We start from the raw sequence: 18,808 nt of genomic DNA on the forward strand, positions 1-18,808 counted from the left end.
CCATGTTATTACCTGGTACTTCCTATATCAATATAGCCATGTTATTACCTGGTACTTCCTATATTAATGTATCCATGTTATTACCTGGTACTTCCTATATTAATGTAGCCATGTTATTACCTGGTACTTCCTATATTAATGTAGCCATGTTATTACCTGGTACTTCCTATATTAATGTAGCCATGTTATCACCTGGTACTTCCTATATTAATGTATCCATGTTATTACCTGGTACTTCCTATATCAATATAGCCATGTTATCACCTGGTACTTCCTATATCAATATAGCCATGTTATCACCTGGTACTTCCTATATTAATATAGCCATGTTATTTTTACTCGTCATTGTTATTTGTTATTAACTGTGTATTTATTCCTTGTGTCAATATTTCTATTTTCTATTATATCTTGAACTCACTCACTCACTCACGCACGCACTCACTCACTCACTCACTCACTCACTCACTCACTCACTCACTCACTCACTCACTCACTCACTCACTCACTCACTCACTCACTCACTCACTCACTCACTCACTCACTCACTCACTCACTCACTCACTCACTCACTCACTCACTCACTCACTCACACACACTTTCACACTAGCTATCTAAATTACTTCGTACCCCTGCACATTGACACGGTACTGGTACTCCCTGTATATAGCCATGTTATTACCTGGTACTCCCTGTATGTAGCCATGTTATTACCTGGTACTCCCTGTATGTAGCCATGTTATTACCTGGTACTCCCTGTATGTAGCCATGTTATTACCTGGTACTCCCTGTATGTAGCCATGTTATTACCTGGTACTCCCTGTATGTAGCCATGTTATTACCTGGTACTCCCTGTATGTAGCCATGTATATACCTGGTACTTCCTATATTAATGTAGCCATGTTATTACCTGGTACTTCCTATATTAATGTATCCATGTTATTACCTGGTACTTCCTATATTAATGTATCCATGTTATTACCTGGTACTTCCTATATCAATATAGCCATGTTATTACCTGGTACTTCCTATATTAATGTATCCATGTTATTACCTGGTACTTCCTATATTAATGTAGCCATGTTATTACCTGGTACTTCCTATATTAATGTAGCCATGTTATTACCTGGTACTTCCTATATTAATGTAGCCATGTTATCACCTGGTACTTCCTATATTAATGTATCCATGTTATTACCTGGTACTTCCTATATCAATATAGCCATGTTATCACCTGGTACTTCCTATATTAATGTATCCATGTTATTACCTGGTACTTCCTATATCAATATAGCCATGTTATCACCTGGTACTTCCTATATTAATATAGCCATGTTATTTTTACTCGTCATTGTTATTTGTTATTAACTGTGTATTTATTCCTTGTGTCAATATTTCTATTTTCTATTATATCTTGAACTCTGCATTGTTGGAAAATGGACCCGTAAGTAAGCATTTCACTCTTAGTCTCACCTGTTGTTTACGAAGCATGTGACAAATAAAAATGTGATTTGATTTAATGGGGTAAATATGATACAACTCAATCCCTTTCCCCTGCTGATGCTGCTAGGGCCCAAAAGAGTAAACACCTACCATTAGCATTCCATGTCAAACAAAGCCTTTTGTCTTCATTGCCTCCCTTATTCAAACCAAGATGATCCAAATTTCCCACAGTTTTGGTCAGGCTGATAATACTGTGTTGTGCAAGTGCTATATCTGTCTCCAATCAACACAAAATGCATTTAAACTCAGGGTGTGAGTATTTGATTTAATAGAAAACGGATGCTTATTTATCCAAATCATATAGTTCATGTCACATGCTGTGATTATAGCTTTAAAATACTATTATTATCCATGCTTAAGCATTATATGTCCCAGTATCCTCGATCTGGTTGTTCGAGGTACTCACTATAAGATAATATATCATTACCCACTCACACATGCTTCAACTTGTTTGATGTGGCTCCATGCAAACCTGTGATTTAGAATCAGCCAAAATGGTTCAGTTGGAAACCACAAACCACACAGTGTTAGCCTAGAATATACTATAGATTAACAGCCCAATGTAAAGGAGATATGTCCCATTTCAGCTACAGTAGCAGCACATACAAACCCCCTCCTCTGTGAGAGGGGAAGAGTGTGGGAGGGGGATGTATGAAAGAGAGTGTGGGAGGGGGAGGGTAACACTCTGACAGAGTTATGTATGACAGCCTTGCTGCTCACTGAAAGAACAAGGGACAGAGAAAAAAGTCTGTGCGGCTGAGCACTAGAAATACTGTGAGGCGGAGGAAGGAAGATATAGCGTGAGGGTGAGAGAAAAAAATAGAGAAAATATATGGAGGAGGAGAGCTCAGCCACAGGGGGAGTGTGTTCTGAAAAACCAGGCAGAATTCAGCCGCTGGTGAGCCTGAACACCAATCCTCTCCCTTCTGCCACAGGCTGGGAGGGATTGAGACAGGATTTCCATTGGGTTCTTCCAGGGAGTGATTTAGAGAAGAGCCCAGGGCTGTTGATTAGGATTTGTAGCTTTATGTAGGGAATATGCTTGAGAGGATTTGAGTATGCTGTTTGCTGTTATTGCAAATTGCACACAGTAGTGTCTGCGACGTGGAGGCTCAGTCTGCTGGTTAGTGTTGGCAGTGCTGCACCCACCCCTGCTGCTGGGGTTGTTTGGGGGCTATGTTTCTGACTGACTAGGGCAGGATCACCCACATGCAGGGCAGAGGCTGAATGGGAGGTAAAGAGTGCAACTAACCAGCATGGGAGCCAAACAGATGAAATGGTAAGAGTTGGATTTCACAAATGATTTGCATTATCTCTTGATTTACAAAACATAACTGTCTCTCTCCTTCTCGTTGTTACAATCAGTGGTTGTAATATAGAAATGCAGTGTTTATTCATTGACCAGTGCCTCTACATGTGCCTTGACAGTATGGTGCTACCTTTACAGTGACGGGAGTGGTTATGACACCTCGATACAGTGCAAGCACTATGTCATTTAGAAGATGTCATTTATTTGTCTAATCAATATTATCCTATGTTCCTACAATATATATTTATGTAACACGTTTTAGAGAAACTAATCATAGTGTGATAGCTCGTAGAAATGGAGTAGTTCACATCATTTTCGGCTTTTGTCTGAATGTAGGTGTGGGCGTGCCTCTCTGGTATGGATACTGTGCGTCCGTGTAGTTGTTTGTCTGGAACAGAATCTATAGTCTATGTGAGCTGAATGAGTGATATTGCCTAGCAACGGCTATCTACAGTGTTTGGCATTGCTGTGATTTCCATTTGCAGATCGGTTTACATCTCAGATTTACTTTGATCAGGCTGATTAGCATCACACTGTATATGGGCTTGTCCAATCTCACATGGTGTTTTAGTGTTATACAGTATTTAGTTCCAGAGATTAGGATCATTTCTGTTTAATATTTGCCCACCATAGTGGAGGTTTTATTTCCAACCCAAAATATATTTACAGTAAATACACAAATTACATTATACTGTAAAATAGGCCACAGGTGCATGTGATCCTCTTTCAGATATACAACTGAAAAGTTAAATCAATGCTCATTCAGTTAAATTGAAGACATATTTGAATTAAAAACATGTTATTTCAAGAAGATTTACTTTATTTGATATAAAGGGATTAAAAAAGATTCAAAGGCTAATCTCTTGCTAATTTATGTATCTCTACTGTATGTTGTTGTTTCAGTTGGCACAACAGATCAGCAGGCTACATCTTCTAAGGGAAATCCACAGAAAGTAGAATATGTAGCGATAAAACTACCCAGGACAAAGGAAGGGCGGTGCCACGATGAGAGATTTACACAGAACATTGGTTGGCATGTCCTCCATACTTCTTTGCCTGTAGTTCTTATTACAAGATGATTTGAAATGATTTGCATTGTTTATCAATGGGGAGTACTTAGGCATAACCACTTCAGTTGAATCAGATAAGATGGCCACCAGACCACAGAGGCTCTGCTTATGTAACCTACTGTCCCTTTTTCTCAGCAGTTCAGTAGAATCAACAAAGTAGGCCCCTTATGACAGAAAACGTCCCAAACTTCCTGAATATGATATCTAAATGGTATATAACCTAATTGTCACAACTCTATTGAAGTCATAATACTGTATCTACCATACATCCCTACCAACTCAATGACATATCAATCCAAGCGAGCATCATATGGTACCTGCCTCCACATACAGTATTAATCATTTACAGCTGAGGCACAGTAAGAGAGCACATACAGACCCTCCTGTGGCCCAATTAACCCTAATTAATCCCCCTCTGTTCACAGTGTTAGTGAATGGATAAAGGGTGGATAAAGGGTAATTCCATGGTAGCAGAGTGATGCTGAGACTCAGATGTTTCACTTTAAAATGTATGTCAAACAAAAACCAGTGATTGCAAAGTTAACAAACCATACAACTATATGCACAAGGACTACTTTTCACAATTTCCACTGAACATTTTACAAAAACACCTTTACTTGAAGAACAGTGCAGATGCAAAGTTTGGGAACAGAATGACGATACAAACATTCATTCTGTTCTTCAATAAAGGTGTTTTTATATATATATTTTCAGTAGACATTTTTAAAAGTAGTCCTTGTGCATAGAGTTGTATGGTTTGTTTAAAGAAGACGGATGCCATCCTAACTACATTAAACCAGACATTAATCTCACACAGACTGTAATGGGAGTCTAATTACTCATGTCAACATTACGCTTCACACTAATTAACATATGGTTACATAAATGCAATCCATCATAATCCACCCATCTTGCATTTCTCTTAAGAAAGATTTGAGCATAGTCTCTCTCCCCTTTTCAACATGTAATGTCTAAGGGTTTTAGGTTTAATAGTGGCAGAAACTGGCAACAATTATAAAATATAAATACAAAATACAATTAATTACAAAATACCCTAAAAACCAATGTATCAAAATAACATACATAATACTTTTGCAAAGTATTGTATTGAATTAAAATACAAGTATCTTGTATTTTCAAATACAAAATAAATTTGCAAGTACACACTCAACATTTTCAGTAATGGTAACAAAAGCATTTTACATGCCATGACAGTGATAATGTGGTTGTTTCTACTATGATTGAATGCACTGACTGTAAGTTGCTATCGATGCTAAATAACAAATGCTAATGTAGATGTAAAAATAAACACTTTATCACGACTCAGGATATGATCCGGATACAGACACAGGAGGCAGATAGTACAGATCTCAGATGAGTTATTGTACACACGGGGCAGGCAAAGGGCAGGGGTTCGTGATCAAGTCAGAGTCAGGCAGGTACAGGATGGCAGGCAGGCTCGGGGTCAGTACAGGCAGAATAGTCAGAACCCAGAAAACTAGGAAACAGAACTTGAGCAAAAGGAAGACGGGAAAGCACGCTGGTAAGACCTGACGAACTGGCAACAGACAAGAGAACACATGTATAAATACACAGGGGATATTGGGGAAGATGGGCGACACCTGGAGGGGGGTGGAGACAAGCACACGGACAGGTGAAACAGATCAGGGAGTGAGTGACACACTTGCAAAGCATGCTAAATATTATTATTCTAATGAGCTCCACCCCCGAACGAGACCAAATTTGAATAAAAATGTGAATGACTGTGGAGATAGGCAAAGATACATTGAAATGTATCTTGTTATAAAATACCCTAAAGAATGTATGAAAATAAAATACATTTAAAGTAGGCAAAAAAAGACAAAAGGAATCATAGACTATTTCAGTCAAATGTCCTGTGCAGTTGTAAATCAAACAAATACATGTGTGAACACAACATTTTTGAAATTTCAACTTATTTTGTAAGAAACATGCTCTATATAATTGTCTAGCAGGACTGTTGAAAAGTATTTTGATAATACAAAATGCAGCTCTCTGAAGTATCTTGTTAGAAAATACATTGGACTGTAGTCTAGGCCAGTGAAATACAAATGAATAAATATGCAAAATACATTTCAAATACATGTAACAGAAATACTGCCCATCTCCAAATGGTGGTCTGTTTGGTCCACACAGACAGAAGCATGGTTGTTTTCCCACAGATATGAAGAAAGGGATCACGGAATCCCCCCTCTGGGAGCCATATCTAATGCCTGGGGTTATAGAAAACATGTGGCTGGATCCCATTTCTAAAAAACACATGAGGGAACATGACAAGAGGCCCAGACCTCAGGGTGCTTGGAATGTACTCAGAACAGACAAAGATCATCATAACATACAGACTGAGTACATAACAGACTCAGGACATTCTGAAAGAGGAAATCATCCTCTCAGAGACATTGAAATCATTGCCAGTTTTGAACTGATGTCTCCGGAGGAAAAAACAATCCTAAGAATGCGTTGTTACAAAAACTAAAACAGCATGTTTCTAAATCCCGCCCCTATCTGACTGTTTGAAAAAGGAAATAGTTAGTTGTTTGACTGAAATGTGTCCCATTTGTCTGAAGTTGCCTGTAAAGTGCATTTTAATTTAAGTAAAACTTAATATTTTGGACAGTCACTTATGTTTGTGTCAATTAAGTTGAATGAATGAATGAATAAATGAACAAACAAATTCCATCTATATGTTTACTTACACCCCCTCCGTATTCGAAGGCCCAAAAAATTGCTGCTACTCTGTTTATTATCTATGCGTTGTCACTTTACCTCTACCGACATTAACATATTATCTCAATTACCTCGACTAACCGGTGCCCCCGCACATTGACCCTGTATCGGTACCCCCTGTATATAGCCTCGCTAATGTTATTTTATTATTGCTCAATTATTTGTTATTTTTCTTATTTTTCTATTTTACTTCCGTTTATTTTAGTAAAGACTTTCTTAATACTTATTTTTCTTAAAACTGCATTGTTGGTTAAAGGCTTGTAAGTAAGCATTTCACTGTAAGGTCGACACCTGCTATATTTGGCGATAACATTTGATTTGATTGGTTGATGGACAGTGAAACTTTTAATTTGGCTCTATATTCCAGCATTTTGGGCCACTATTCGGTCACTATACAGAATGTCATCTCTTATTTGAGTGTATTTTAAAACATAATGTCTGTCGCATGTGAAACATTTGATCTCAAATCCAAAATGCTGGAGTATAGAGCCATATTAAAAGTTTTAGCTTCACTGTCCAAATAAATACAGAGGGAGTGTATGTTCACAGTGTATCATTCTGTTGAAATATTGCTTAGTCTAGATGGCATTTACAGTATATGTAATTTCAAGAAGAATGTCTTCCATGAATATGTATTTATTTAATTTGGCTCAGCAGCAAACAAACTCATTCCTTATTCTTGTCTTTCCCACAAACTGTTGCAGCCTCAGTTCAGCCAGCCCTGCACACTCCCCTAAAGAAGAATACATCATCGCTCAGTCCACAGACACTCCTAAAGAAGTATTTATCTCAGCTCAATCTGAAGACCACGCCGAGCCTGGAGATGACAAATCAGAGTTGACGGAAAGGAAATCTGATACAGGTTGGCTGCACATTCATTTGCTCGTTCCTGAAATCTGTTTCCATTTGATTTATCTGCTACAAAAATGACGTTTTATCATGCCCAGTCTGTCTCTGTTTATCTGTCCATGCCTCCATCTCTCCCTCTGTCTGTTTGTCCGGCTGTCCGTCTGTGTGTCTGTGCCCTCCAGAAGAGGTGTTGTCTCTCTGTGGCCTGTGTCCGACCCCGGGGCATAGTGGGCCAGAGGAGGAGAGATCATGGGAGGAGCAGCTGGAGTGTCACCAGGAGCAGCTGGAAAAGGAGATGCAGGAGGCCAGGAGGATGGTGTTCCGTCTACAGGTAACTAAAGACTCCTCACACACACACACACACACACACACACACACACGATATTGTAGTAAACTAAAACTAAAACAATTTAGTAAACTGAAATAAAATAATTAACAAACCTGTTTCAAAAACAAAAATTATTCTGAAACTATTGTATTTGACTCCAAAACCAACTAAAATAAAAAATAAATAAAAACCATCATGAATTACATTGCATTCGGAAAGTATTCAGACCTCTTGACTGTTTCCACATTTTGTTAAGTTACAGCCTCATTCTAAAATTGATTAAATTGTTTTCCCCCCTCATCAATCCACACACAATACCCCATAATGACAAAGCAAAAACTGTTTAAAAAAAAAAATTGTTACAAATAAAAAAAACTGAAATATCACATTTCCATAAATGTTCAGACCCTTAACTCAGTACTTTGTTGAAGCACCGTTGGCAGTGATTACAGCCTGGAGTCTTCTTGGGTATGACGCTACAAGCTTGGCACACCTGTATTTGGGGAGTTTCTCCCACTTTTCTCTGCAGATCTTCTCAAACTCTGTTAGGTTGGATGTGGAGCGTCGCTGCACAGCTATTTTCAGGTATCTCCAGAGATGTTCGATCGGGTTAAAGTCCAGGCTCTGGCTGGGCCACTCAATGTCATTCAGAGACTTGTCCCGAAGCCACTCCTGTGTTCTGTGTTGTCTTGGCTGTGTGCTAATGGGGTCATTGTCCTGTTGGAAGCTGAACCTTCGCCCCAGTCTGAGGTCCTGAGCGCTCTGAAGCAGGTTTTCATCAAGGATCTCTTTTTTCATCTCTTCCGTTCATCTTTCCCTCAATCCTGACTTATCACCCACTCCCTACTGCTGAAAAACATCCCCACAGCATGATGCTACCACCACCATGCTTCACCGTAGGGATGGTGCCAGGTTTCCTCCAGATGTGGCATTCAGGCCAAAGAGTTCCATCTTGGTTTCATCAGACCAGAGAATCTTGTTAATCATGGTCTGACAGTCCTGAACTCCAAGCGTGCTGTCATGTGCCTTTTACTGAGGAGTAGCTTCTCTCTGGCCACTTTACCATAAAGGCCTAATTGATGGAGTGCTGCAGAGATGGTTGTCCTTCTGTAAGGTTCTCCACAGAGGAGTGACCATCAGGTTCTTGGTCACCTCCCTGAACAAGGCCCTTCTCTACCGATTGCTATATTTCGTCGGGTGGCCAGCTCTAAGAAGAGTCATGGTGGTTCAAAACTTCTTCCATTTAAGAATGATGGAGGCCACTGTTTTCTTGGGGACCTTCAATGCTGCAGAATTATTTTTGGACCCTTCCCCAGAACTGTGCCTCGACACAATCCTGTCTCGGAGCTCTACTGACAATTCCTTCGACCTCATGGCTTGGTTTTTGCTCTGACATGCACTGTCAACTGTGGGAACTTATATATACAGGTGTGTGCCTTTCCAAATCATGTCCAGTCAATTGAATTTACCACAGGTGGACTCCAATGAAGTTGTAGAAACATCTCAAGGGTGATTAATGGAAACAGGATGCACCTGGGCTCAATTTCGAGTCTCATAGCAAAGGGCCTGAATACTTATGTAAATAAGTATTCAAAAAACCTGTTTTCGCTTTGTCATTATGTGTGTGTAGATTGATGATTGAAGAGGGAAAACATGTAACAAAATAATGGATGTAATGTAACAAAATATGGAAAAAGTCAAGTGGTCTGAATACTTTCCAAATGCACTGTATGTTCAGATTTAGAATTTACAAGCTTTTTTTCTAATGGGGTTTTCAAGCTTCTGAATCTGGTGGGTTAGACATTTACTTAATCATTTAAAGATAGACTCAGTGAGATGACTTTGCCACGAGCAGCACCACAGATATTGGGTGCGTTTGAATGGTAAGGCTAAACCAAGACGAAAGTCGAGGAGTGAAGTACTACTGTACTACTGTTACTTGGTGCATCTACGTCATTTCGCTGAGTCTACCTTTAAACCTATCCTAACCTATGACCTGACCCAGCACCTTATGCATTACTGCCCCAAAGGGTCAAGAAGTGACCTCCCAAAAAAACCAAACACTTTGCAACACATAAATGGCTCCTAGCCTCCCACGCATAGGCTTCGTTCTGTCCCTAACACTAAAACTATATAATATAAAAACGAAATAGAAATGTTTTTATGATACAATAACTAAATAAAAATGAGTAAAATGGAACTGAAAACTAACTGAAACTAAACTGATTTCAAATGAAAATGTTTAAACTAATAGAAGAAAAACACAAAACTATAATAACCTTAACACACACACTCTACAGACACACACAGATAGATACACTGTCAGACATACAAACATAGCTTTATGTGAACATCTTTAGTATGTATAAGATGTATCCCTCCAAGACTCCAGCTAAGGTAGGTGAGACAATGAGGACAATGAGATTGTGATCATCCAAACATAATCTGGTATCAAGGATCTGAGTGCTCTTAATCTAGCACAATCTAATCTATCCTGTCAGGTATAAAAATCACCCCCCACCTCTACCCCACCCTGCCCAACTGAGGATGATCACATGATCATGTCCAAGCCAAGCATTTGCTCTATGTTCACTCTCCAGTTCAGGTTGGCAGACTTGTGGTGTACGTGAGGTTGTACGTCCATATCGGTGTGTGTGTGTGTCTGACATGTTTTTATGCACGCATGTGATGTGGTCAACAGGCTTTATTTCTCTCTGGTGTGTGTTTATACTGTGAAATGTATTCTGGGTGTGTAGGCTTTATCTTATGTGTACAGTATGTGTCCATCCCTCTCTTCTCTCTCCAGGCTCTACTGCTGCACGGCTCTCTCCCTGAGGACGAGCAGGATGTCTCCATGGGCTTCGGGGATAGCAGGGCTAACTCTGAGCAGCAGCTGGTACTGTGTCCGCCCCCATCCTCTCTCTACATTCACTTTAGATAGTATGGCATGTTCAGCCACTCACTGTGATGTAGCAGCGTCAGACCCTGGCACGCTATAATGTTTTTACTGTCACTCTACAGTCCAGAGAAGACGCAGATACTGTAGAAGTGTGAATGAGTCTGTTATCTGCTTAGCCTGCTTTCATGCCAGGCCACTGTCTCTTTATAAGCTCTGGCATTTCTCTATTTTCTCATAATGCCTCTCATCCCCTCGCTTTGAAGGTTCTAATCCGCAGTCGTCTGGACCAAAGCATGGAGGAGGCTCTTGATCTGAAGGTACAGTAAGCAAAAGTAATTGGGCTTAATGTGGATGAGCTGCTTTAAGAGCACATACCTTCCCCTAATGAAATGTCTCTGAGTCTGTCTGTCTCTCTGTCATCTCAGAGGGAGCTTCTGAGGCACAAGCAGGAGGCACGCCACCTTCAGGCCATTAAGGTAAAACCTGCCAGTCAAACCCTTCAGTTTGTTTGGATTGTTACTTATACATAGATTAGTGGCTTTTATTCAGTTCTCATGCCAGCTCTGGGTAGAGAAACAAACCCTTTTAGCCTCCACTGTTCCTTTACAGAAGAGTTGTGCTCTGTTTAAGGCTTCATAATGATCCATATTAGTGGGTCCTTACTCTTTGGTAGGCAAGCCGGCCTCTCTAGCGTTGTCTTTGATCTGCCTTTCCTCATTAGGATGCTCTTCAGCAGCGTATGTCTGTACAGGAGGCTGCGGTGCTGCAGCTGAAGCAGGAGCTACTGAGGTGCAGTATGGGCAAAGAACAACTGGAGGGGGAGAACGTGAGTCAGATTATATGATAATACACACGTTGACATTTAGAATAAATATTTGACCTTTATATTCAATGGCTCTATCTATTTATGTATTCAAATATTCACAAAATGTTTTGTTCATCCACATTACAAATATAAGTATATATTTGTATATTTGTAGGCAGAGCTCAAACGGAAGTTGAGCGATCGGAACAAACTGCTCAGTGAATATGAGGTAAGATCAGAACATTTTCCATTTTAACATACTTTAACATTTGGATATGATTATGTGGTTGAAATGTATGAAAGTATCACAGATATCACAGTGATATGTCTATAAAACCAGCAGAAACTTGGAAAAAAGGATAGACTACTTCAGCAACAGCAATTGAAACTGGACGATGCTCGGCACAACTCTAATGAAGGAAGCCATAGGGTATGGTACCATAATCAAACTGTTTCCACTGCACTTACAGTAAATGACATGTATTCATTGTAGCTTGTGAAGTTGGTAAGATATGTTATGTCTGTTTTTCTTCAGTCATCTAGGAGTGAAAAGAGTGGGTACAGTAACTCTGTGGGCCCACCCCCTGGTCCGGCCTTCCAACACACAGCGGTGAGTCATGCACACCTATGAACATTTCCTACATGTGTTTACATGTTGGTTGGAGGGAGGGGGTGATTCATTAAATGTGTGTTTTAGATATGTTTCATGTCATCATTATAGCTGTTTCTAGAGCTAGAGACCTAATAGAGGTGAAGGCCGTGGCCAAATGATCAACAACCTTCAAATGTGCCTGGACACCAGTTCTAGTGGTTTATGTCATTATGTGTGTGTGTGGGTTTGTGTGTGTGTTAGCAGGGGGAGGAACTGCAGCTGGTAAGGGAGGCCCTGCGTAGTCTGAGGGATGGCTTCTCAGGTCACGACCCTCAGCATCACACCCTGGACACACTGGAGCAAGGGGTGGCCAGTCTCATGGACCGCCTATACACACTCGACACACGCCGCAGGCAGCAGGACAGAGGGGTACATACACACACACACACACAGCAATACACACAGAGGACCACAGAGAAGGGTGCTGTTAGCGTGATATTATGCACCTGATGTGATAATCGTGTGCACATCGTGTGCACATCGTGACTGATTGAATTGGCATTTCTCTTAGTAACTGAGACTCTGTCTTCTTGTAGGGTCAGTACAAGTCACCAGGACGAAGAGCCAACCCCACAGACAGGGACTCATGGCCACCCAGCTCAAGTAAGATGTACCGTTTGTTTTGTCGTTCTCAACAACCTTACTAATTCTCTTCATGCAACTTTATATAATTGTGTAATTCAATTACATTGAGCACATGTTAGGAGGTATTGAGGATTTGAATTAGCTAGGCTGGCTATCTGTAGAGAAAAGAGTCATATTAATCCAACTTGGTCTGGTCCACATAATTATTGAAGACTCAGCCTCCAGGTACCTATCAAATGATTTTACTTATATTAGAGATTTCCACCAATACAACACCACAGCAATAGACCCTGATATTGCCCGTTTTAAATGTAATAGTCTATCTGGAAAGAACACCTTTTTATATACTGACGCTGTTGAGTGGAACAAACTATCACAGCAACTCAAAGCCATGCCGACCATAGTTGAGGAGACTAAATTACTTGTTGTTACCTTAGATTGTAAAGAGTCATGGTCAAAAAATATAGATTCAATGGTTGTAAAGATGGGGAGAGGTCTGTCCATAATAAAGAGGTGCTCTGCTTTTTTGACACCACACTCCACAAAGCAAATCCTGCAGTTTTATCTTATCTTGATTATTGTCCAGTCATGTGGTCAAGTGCTGCAAAGAAAGACCTAGTTAAGCTGCAGCTGGCCCAGAACAGAGTGACACATCTTGCTCTTGTTGTAATCAGAAAGATAATATTAATACTATGCATGCCAGTCTCTCTTGGCTAAGAGTTGAGGAAAGACTGACTGTGTCACTTCTTGTGTTGGAAATTCCAAATGGTTTGAATGGTCAACTTACACACAGCTTGACACACACACTTACCCCACCAGACATGCCACCATGTACGTCAAGCAAACAGTGCATGGAACTCCCTTCCATCTTATATAGCACAAGTAAACAGCAAACCTGGTTTCAAAAAACAAATAAAGCAACACTTCAAGGCACAACGCCTCTCCCCATGTGACCTACTTGTTTTGTGTATGTACTGACATGTATAACTAATTCAATGCACACACTACATGTTAATGTTTTTAAATGCATGCAAATTGTAAGGTATTTTGCCTGTAATGTATTTTTCGTAATGTGTCGGACCTCAGTAAGGCTAGCTGTCGCCATCGGTGTCGGCTAATGGGGGATCCTAATAAATCAAATCAAAATCACAACTTCATTCAAAAAGTATCTTATGCTGGCTAATGATCGAGCAATAGAAACAGAAATAAAAAATGTGTCTATGTCATGTGTCTGTATCTGTCATGTGTCTGTATCTATGTCATGAGTCTATCTATGTCATGTGTCTGTATCTATGTCATGTGTCTGTATCTACGTCATGTGTCTGTATCTACGTCATGTGTCTGTATCTACGTCATGTGTCTGTATCTATGTCATGTGTCTGTCTATGTCATGTGTCTGTATCTGTCATGTGTCTGTATCTATGTCATGAGTCTATCTATGTCATGTGTCTGTATCTACGTCATGTGTCTGTATCTATGTCATGTGTCTGTATCTATGTAATATACTGTTTTAGCACCATGGAAATAAGTATGACTTTCTTGTGATGGCCCTGTCATTTTTATTTTCATATATGGACTATGTGTATGTTTTTTAATTGGCAAATTAAATCAATCAATCCTGTCTTTAAGCTGTAGCCAGTAAGCCGACCAATATGTTTTTGTTTTCAGAAATAGCTCACTCCCACAGTAGCCCTGGCCTGGACTCCACAGTCTCCACTAAAGTCCTCTACTTCACTGATCGCTCACTCACTCCTTTCCTGGTCAACATCTCCAAAAGGTACGAATCCAGAATCCCTCTTTGGGTCTTGAAGATATCCATTGCACGTGTATCTTTGTGTTGTATGGTTGCGTGCTGTCTGGATGTTAATGTGTATGTTAGTACACATGTATATTTTTAGGTTATTGAATGCATGCATGTGTGTCATTGGTGTGTGTGTTGTGTGTCTATGTGCAGTAGCGTTGTGAGGGAATGTGCATGTCTGTGTCTCTGCACAGATCAATGTACCATGATGCCATCTGACAGTGGGACTGTGCTGTGCTGTTAGGCTGGGGGAGGTGACTCTGAGAGACTTCAAGGCAGCGGTGGACCGCCAGGGTAGCTTCAGGTACCACTTCAAAGCCCTCGACCCAGAGTTTGGGACTGTGAAGGAGGAGGTAGGCATGTTTTGGATTACAGCTTTGGGGTTACATTTAGATAGGGTCAACCACTGAGGCAGAAATGACAATGACCAAAATGAAAAGATAAAACACATGGAATTGGCAATAGTTCCGAAACCCAATAACTATTTTAAGATCATAGAGACGAGGATTCTCTATAGTTGATAAACAACAGTTGAAATCGGAGGTTTACATACACCTTAGCCAAATACATTTAAACTCAGTTTTCACAATTCCTGACATTTAATCCTATTAAAAAATCCCTGTTTTAGGTCAGTTAGGATCACCACTTTATTTTAAGAATGTGAAATGTCAGAATAATAGTTGAGAGAACGATTTATTTCAGCTTTTATTTTTTTCATCACATTCCCAGTCGGCCAGAAGTTTACATACACTCAACAGTATTTGGTAGCATTGCCTTTAAATTGTTTAACTTGGGTCAAACATTTCGGGTAGCCTTCCACAAGCTTCCCACAATACGTTGGGTGAATTTTGGCCCATTCCTCCTGACAGAGCTGGTGTAACTGAGTCAGGTTTGTAGGCCTCCTTGCTCACACACGCTTTTTCAGTTCTGCCCACTAATGTTCTATAGGATTGAGGTCAGGGCTTTGTGATGGCCACTCCAATACCTTGACTTTGTTGTCCTTAAGCCATTTTGCCACAACTTTGGAAGTATGCTTGGGGTCATTGTCCATTTGGAAGATCCATTTGCGACCTAGCTTTAACTTCCTGACCAATGTCTTGAGATGTTGCTTCAATATATCCACATACTTTTCTTTCCTCATGATGCCATCTATTTTGTAAAGTGCACCAGTCCCTCCTGCAGCAAAGCACCCACACAACATGATTCCACCCCCGTGCTTCACGGTTGGGATAGTGTTCTTCGGCTTGCAAGCATCCCCCTTTTTCCTCCAAATATAACGATGGTCGTTATGGCCAAACAGTTCTATTTATGTTTCATCAGACCAGAGGACATTTCTCCAAAAAGTACGATCTTTGTCCCCATGTGCAGTTGCAAACCGTAGTCTGGCTTTTTTATGCCGGTTTTGGAGCAGTGGCTTCTTCCTTGCTGAGCAGCCTTTCAGGTTATGTTGATATAGGACTCGTTTTACTGTGGATATAGACACTTTTGTACCTGTTTCCTCCAGCATCTTCACATGGTCCTTTGCTGTTGTTCTGGATTGATTTGTAAACTTCCGACTTCAACTGTATATATACAAGAGTGTGTGGACACCGCTTCAAATTAGTGGATTTGGCTATTTCAGCCGCACCCGTTGCTGACAGGTGTATAAAATTGAGCACACAGCTATGCAATCTCCATAGACAAACATTGGCAGTAGAATGGCCTTACTGAAGAGCTCAGTGACTTTCAACATGACACTGTCATAGAATGCCACCTTTCCAACAGGTCAGTTGGTCAAATTTCTGCCATGTTAGAGCTGCCCCAGTCAACTGTAAGTGCTGTTAATGTGAAGTGGAAACATTTAAGAGCAACAACGGCTCAGCCGCAAAGTGGTAGGCCACACAAGCTCACAGAATGGGACCACCAAGTGCTGAAGCGCGTAGCGCGTAAAATCATCTGTCCTCGGTTGCAACACTCAGTACTGAGTTCCAAACTGCCTCTGGAAGCAACCTCAGCACAATAACTGTTTGTCGGGAGCTTCATGAAATGAAAAATTGTAGACCTGCACCAGGCTGGGAAGACTGAATCTGCAATAGGTAAGCAGCTTGGTTTGAAGAAATCAACTGTGGGAGCAATTATTAGGAAATGGAAGACATGCAAGACCACTGATAATCTCCCTCGATCTGGGGCTCCACGCAAGATCTCACCCCGTGGGGTCAAAATGATCCCAAGAACGGTGAGCAAAAATCCCAGAACCACACGGGGGGACCTAGTGAATGACCTGCAGAGAGCTGGGACCAAAGTAACAAAGCCTACCATCAGTAACACACTACGCCGTCAGGGACTCAAATCCTGCAGTGCCAGACATGTCCCCCTGCTTAAGCCAGTACATGTCCAGGCCCGTCTGAAGTTTGCTAGAGAGCATTTGGATGATCCAGAAGAAGATTGGGAGAATGTCATATGGTCAGATGAAACCAAAATATAACGTTTTGGTAAAAACTCAACTCGTAGTGTTTGTAGAGTTGCATCCAAAGAACACCATACCTACTGTGAAGCATGGGGGTGGAAACATCATGCTTTGGGGCTGTTTTTCTGCAAAGGGACCAGGACGACTGATCGGTGTAAAGGAAAGAATGAATGGGGCCATGTATCGTGAGATTTTGAGTGAAAACCTCCTTCCATCAGCAAGGGCATTGAAGATGAAACGTGGCTGGGTCTTTCAGCATGACAATGATCCCAAACACACCGCCCGGGCAATGAAGGAGTGGCTTCGTAAGAAGCGGCCTAGCCAGTCTCCAAATCTCAACCCCATAGAACATCTTTGGAGGGAGTTGAAAGTCTGTGTTGCCCAGCAACAGCCCAAAAACATCACTGCTCTAGAGGAGATCTGCATGGAGGAATGGGCCAAAACACCAGCAACAGTGTGTGAAAACCTTGTGAAGACTTACAGAAAACATTTGACCCCTGTCATTGCCAACAAAGGGTATATAACAAAGTATTGAGATAAGTATTTGGTCAATAACAAAAGTTTATTTTCCACCATAATTTGCAAATAAATTCATAAAAAATCCTACAATGCGATTTTCTGCATTTTTTTTTCTCATTTTGTCTGTCATAGCTGAAGTGTACCTATGATGAAAATTACAGGCCTCTCATCTTTTTAAGTGGGAGAACTTGCACAATTGGTGGCTGACTAAATACTTTTTTGCCCCACTGTATATAGTGCCAACTGTAAAGTTTGTTGGAGGAGGAATAATGCTTCGGGCTAGGCTCCTTAGTTACAGCGAAGGGGAATCTTAACGCTACAGCGTACAATGACATTCTAGACCATTCTGTGCTTCCAACTTTGTGGCAACAGTTTGGGGAAGGCCCTTTCCTGTTTCAGCATGATAATGCTCCTGTGCACAAAGAGGTCCGTATAGAAATGGTTTGTCGAGATCGGTGTGGAAGACCTTGATTTGCCTGCACAGAGCACTGAACTCAACCCCATCGAACACCTTTGGGATGAATTGGAACACCAACTGTGAGCCAGGCCTAATCGCCCAACATCAGTGCCCGACCTTGTGGCTGAATGGAAGCAAGTCCCTGCAGCAATGTTTCAACATCTAGTGGAAAGCCTTCCCAGAAGAGTGGAGGCTGTTTTGGCAGAAAAGGGGGGACCAACTCCATATTAATGCCCATGATTTTGGAATGAGATGTTCGACGAGCAGGTGTTCACATACTTTTGGTCATGTAGTGTATGTGTTTAGAGACTGTCTGTGCCTGTATATGTCATAGTTTATATTATAAGAGCATGCCTGTCTGGTTCTGGTTGGTGTTCTCAGGTGTTCCAGGATGGAGCGCTGGTGCCTGGCTGGGAGGGGAAGATAGTGGCCTGGGTGGAGGAGGACCATGGAGAGAGACGGTAGAAGTGGGAACCAACCAACCATAGAGGGAACCACTAGCCTCAAACTGTGACCCCTGGACTATGATGCCATAACACCCTCTCAGTATTCACAGCAGCCCTGCAGAGGTAGCTATTATAACAATTGGGATCAATCTATTTATTACTGTTTCGAGATGAAACCATACTTTCAAAAATGTCTCTTTCCTATGGACATTTGACTTACAGTAACTGTTTGAAGTACAAGTTCTAGTTGCCAAATATGAATGAATACAATTTTTACGTTTTAATAAACATGGATTACTGCATGAATATTGACTATTTGTGAACTATTTCCTAGACATGCAGTTAATGTAACTCATGATCATGGAGGACTATAACT

General features: G+C 40.9%; 1 protein-coding gene across 8 annotated transcripts; it reads left to right on the forward strand.

The window, feature by feature from the left end:
• The first annotated feature begins 2,184 nt into the window (after positions 1-2,184).
• Positions 2,185-18,738, forward strand: LOC110507790 (dixin-A). Of its 8 annotated transcripts, none has more exons than XM_036965182.1 (15): positions 2,187-2,779; positions 7,350-7,507; positions 7,593-7,825; positions 10,629-10,718; positions 10,985-11,038; positions 11,147-11,197; positions 11,443-11,547; positions 11,702-11,755; positions 11,867-11,956; positions 12,062-12,136; positions 12,383-12,547; positions 12,715-12,781; positions 14,432-14,540; positions 14,809-14,917; positions 18,368-18,738. In XM_036965182.1, the coding sequence occupies exons 1-15, from the start codon at positions 2,757-2,759 to the stop codon at positions 18,449-18,451; spliced, it is 1,467 nt and encodes a 488-aa protein (XP_036821077.1). In that variant the 5' UTR covers positions 2,187-2,756; the 3' UTR covers positions 18,452-18,738. The 8 variants fall into 8 exon arrangements, with proteins under 8 accessions (XP_036821080.1, XP_036821077.1, XP_036821076.1 ...); XM_036965181.1 differs by having other exon boundaries at positions 11,870-11,956; positions 12,380-12,547; XM_036965183.1 differs by having other exon boundaries at positions 11,870-11,956.
• The last annotated feature ends 70 nt before the right edge of the window (positions 18,739-18,808 follow it).

Source organism: Oncorhynchus mykiss, chromosome 27 (genome assembly GCF_013265735.2).
Source record: "Oncorhynchus mykiss isolate Arlee chromosome 27, USDA_OmykA_1.1, whole genome shotgun sequence".
Lineage (NCBI taxonomy): Eukaryota > Metazoa > Chordata > Actinopteri > Salmoniformes > Salmonidae > Oncorhynchus > Oncorhynchus mykiss.

Excerpts from the sequence above, each read along its gene's own strand:
- LOC110507790 (XM_036965180.1), top strand. The coding sequence starts at position 2,757 with ATGGGAGCCAAACAGATGAAATG. Across the intron at positions 11,957-12,061 it reads CTAATGAAGGAAGCCATAGG|TCATCTAGGAGTGAAAAGAG; the intron begins GTATGGTACCAT and ends GTTTTTCTTCAG. Across the intron at positions 12,782-14,431 it reads CTCATGGCCACCCAGCTCAA|AAATAGCTCACTCCCACAGT; the intron begins GTAAGATGTACC and ends TTTTGTTTTCAG.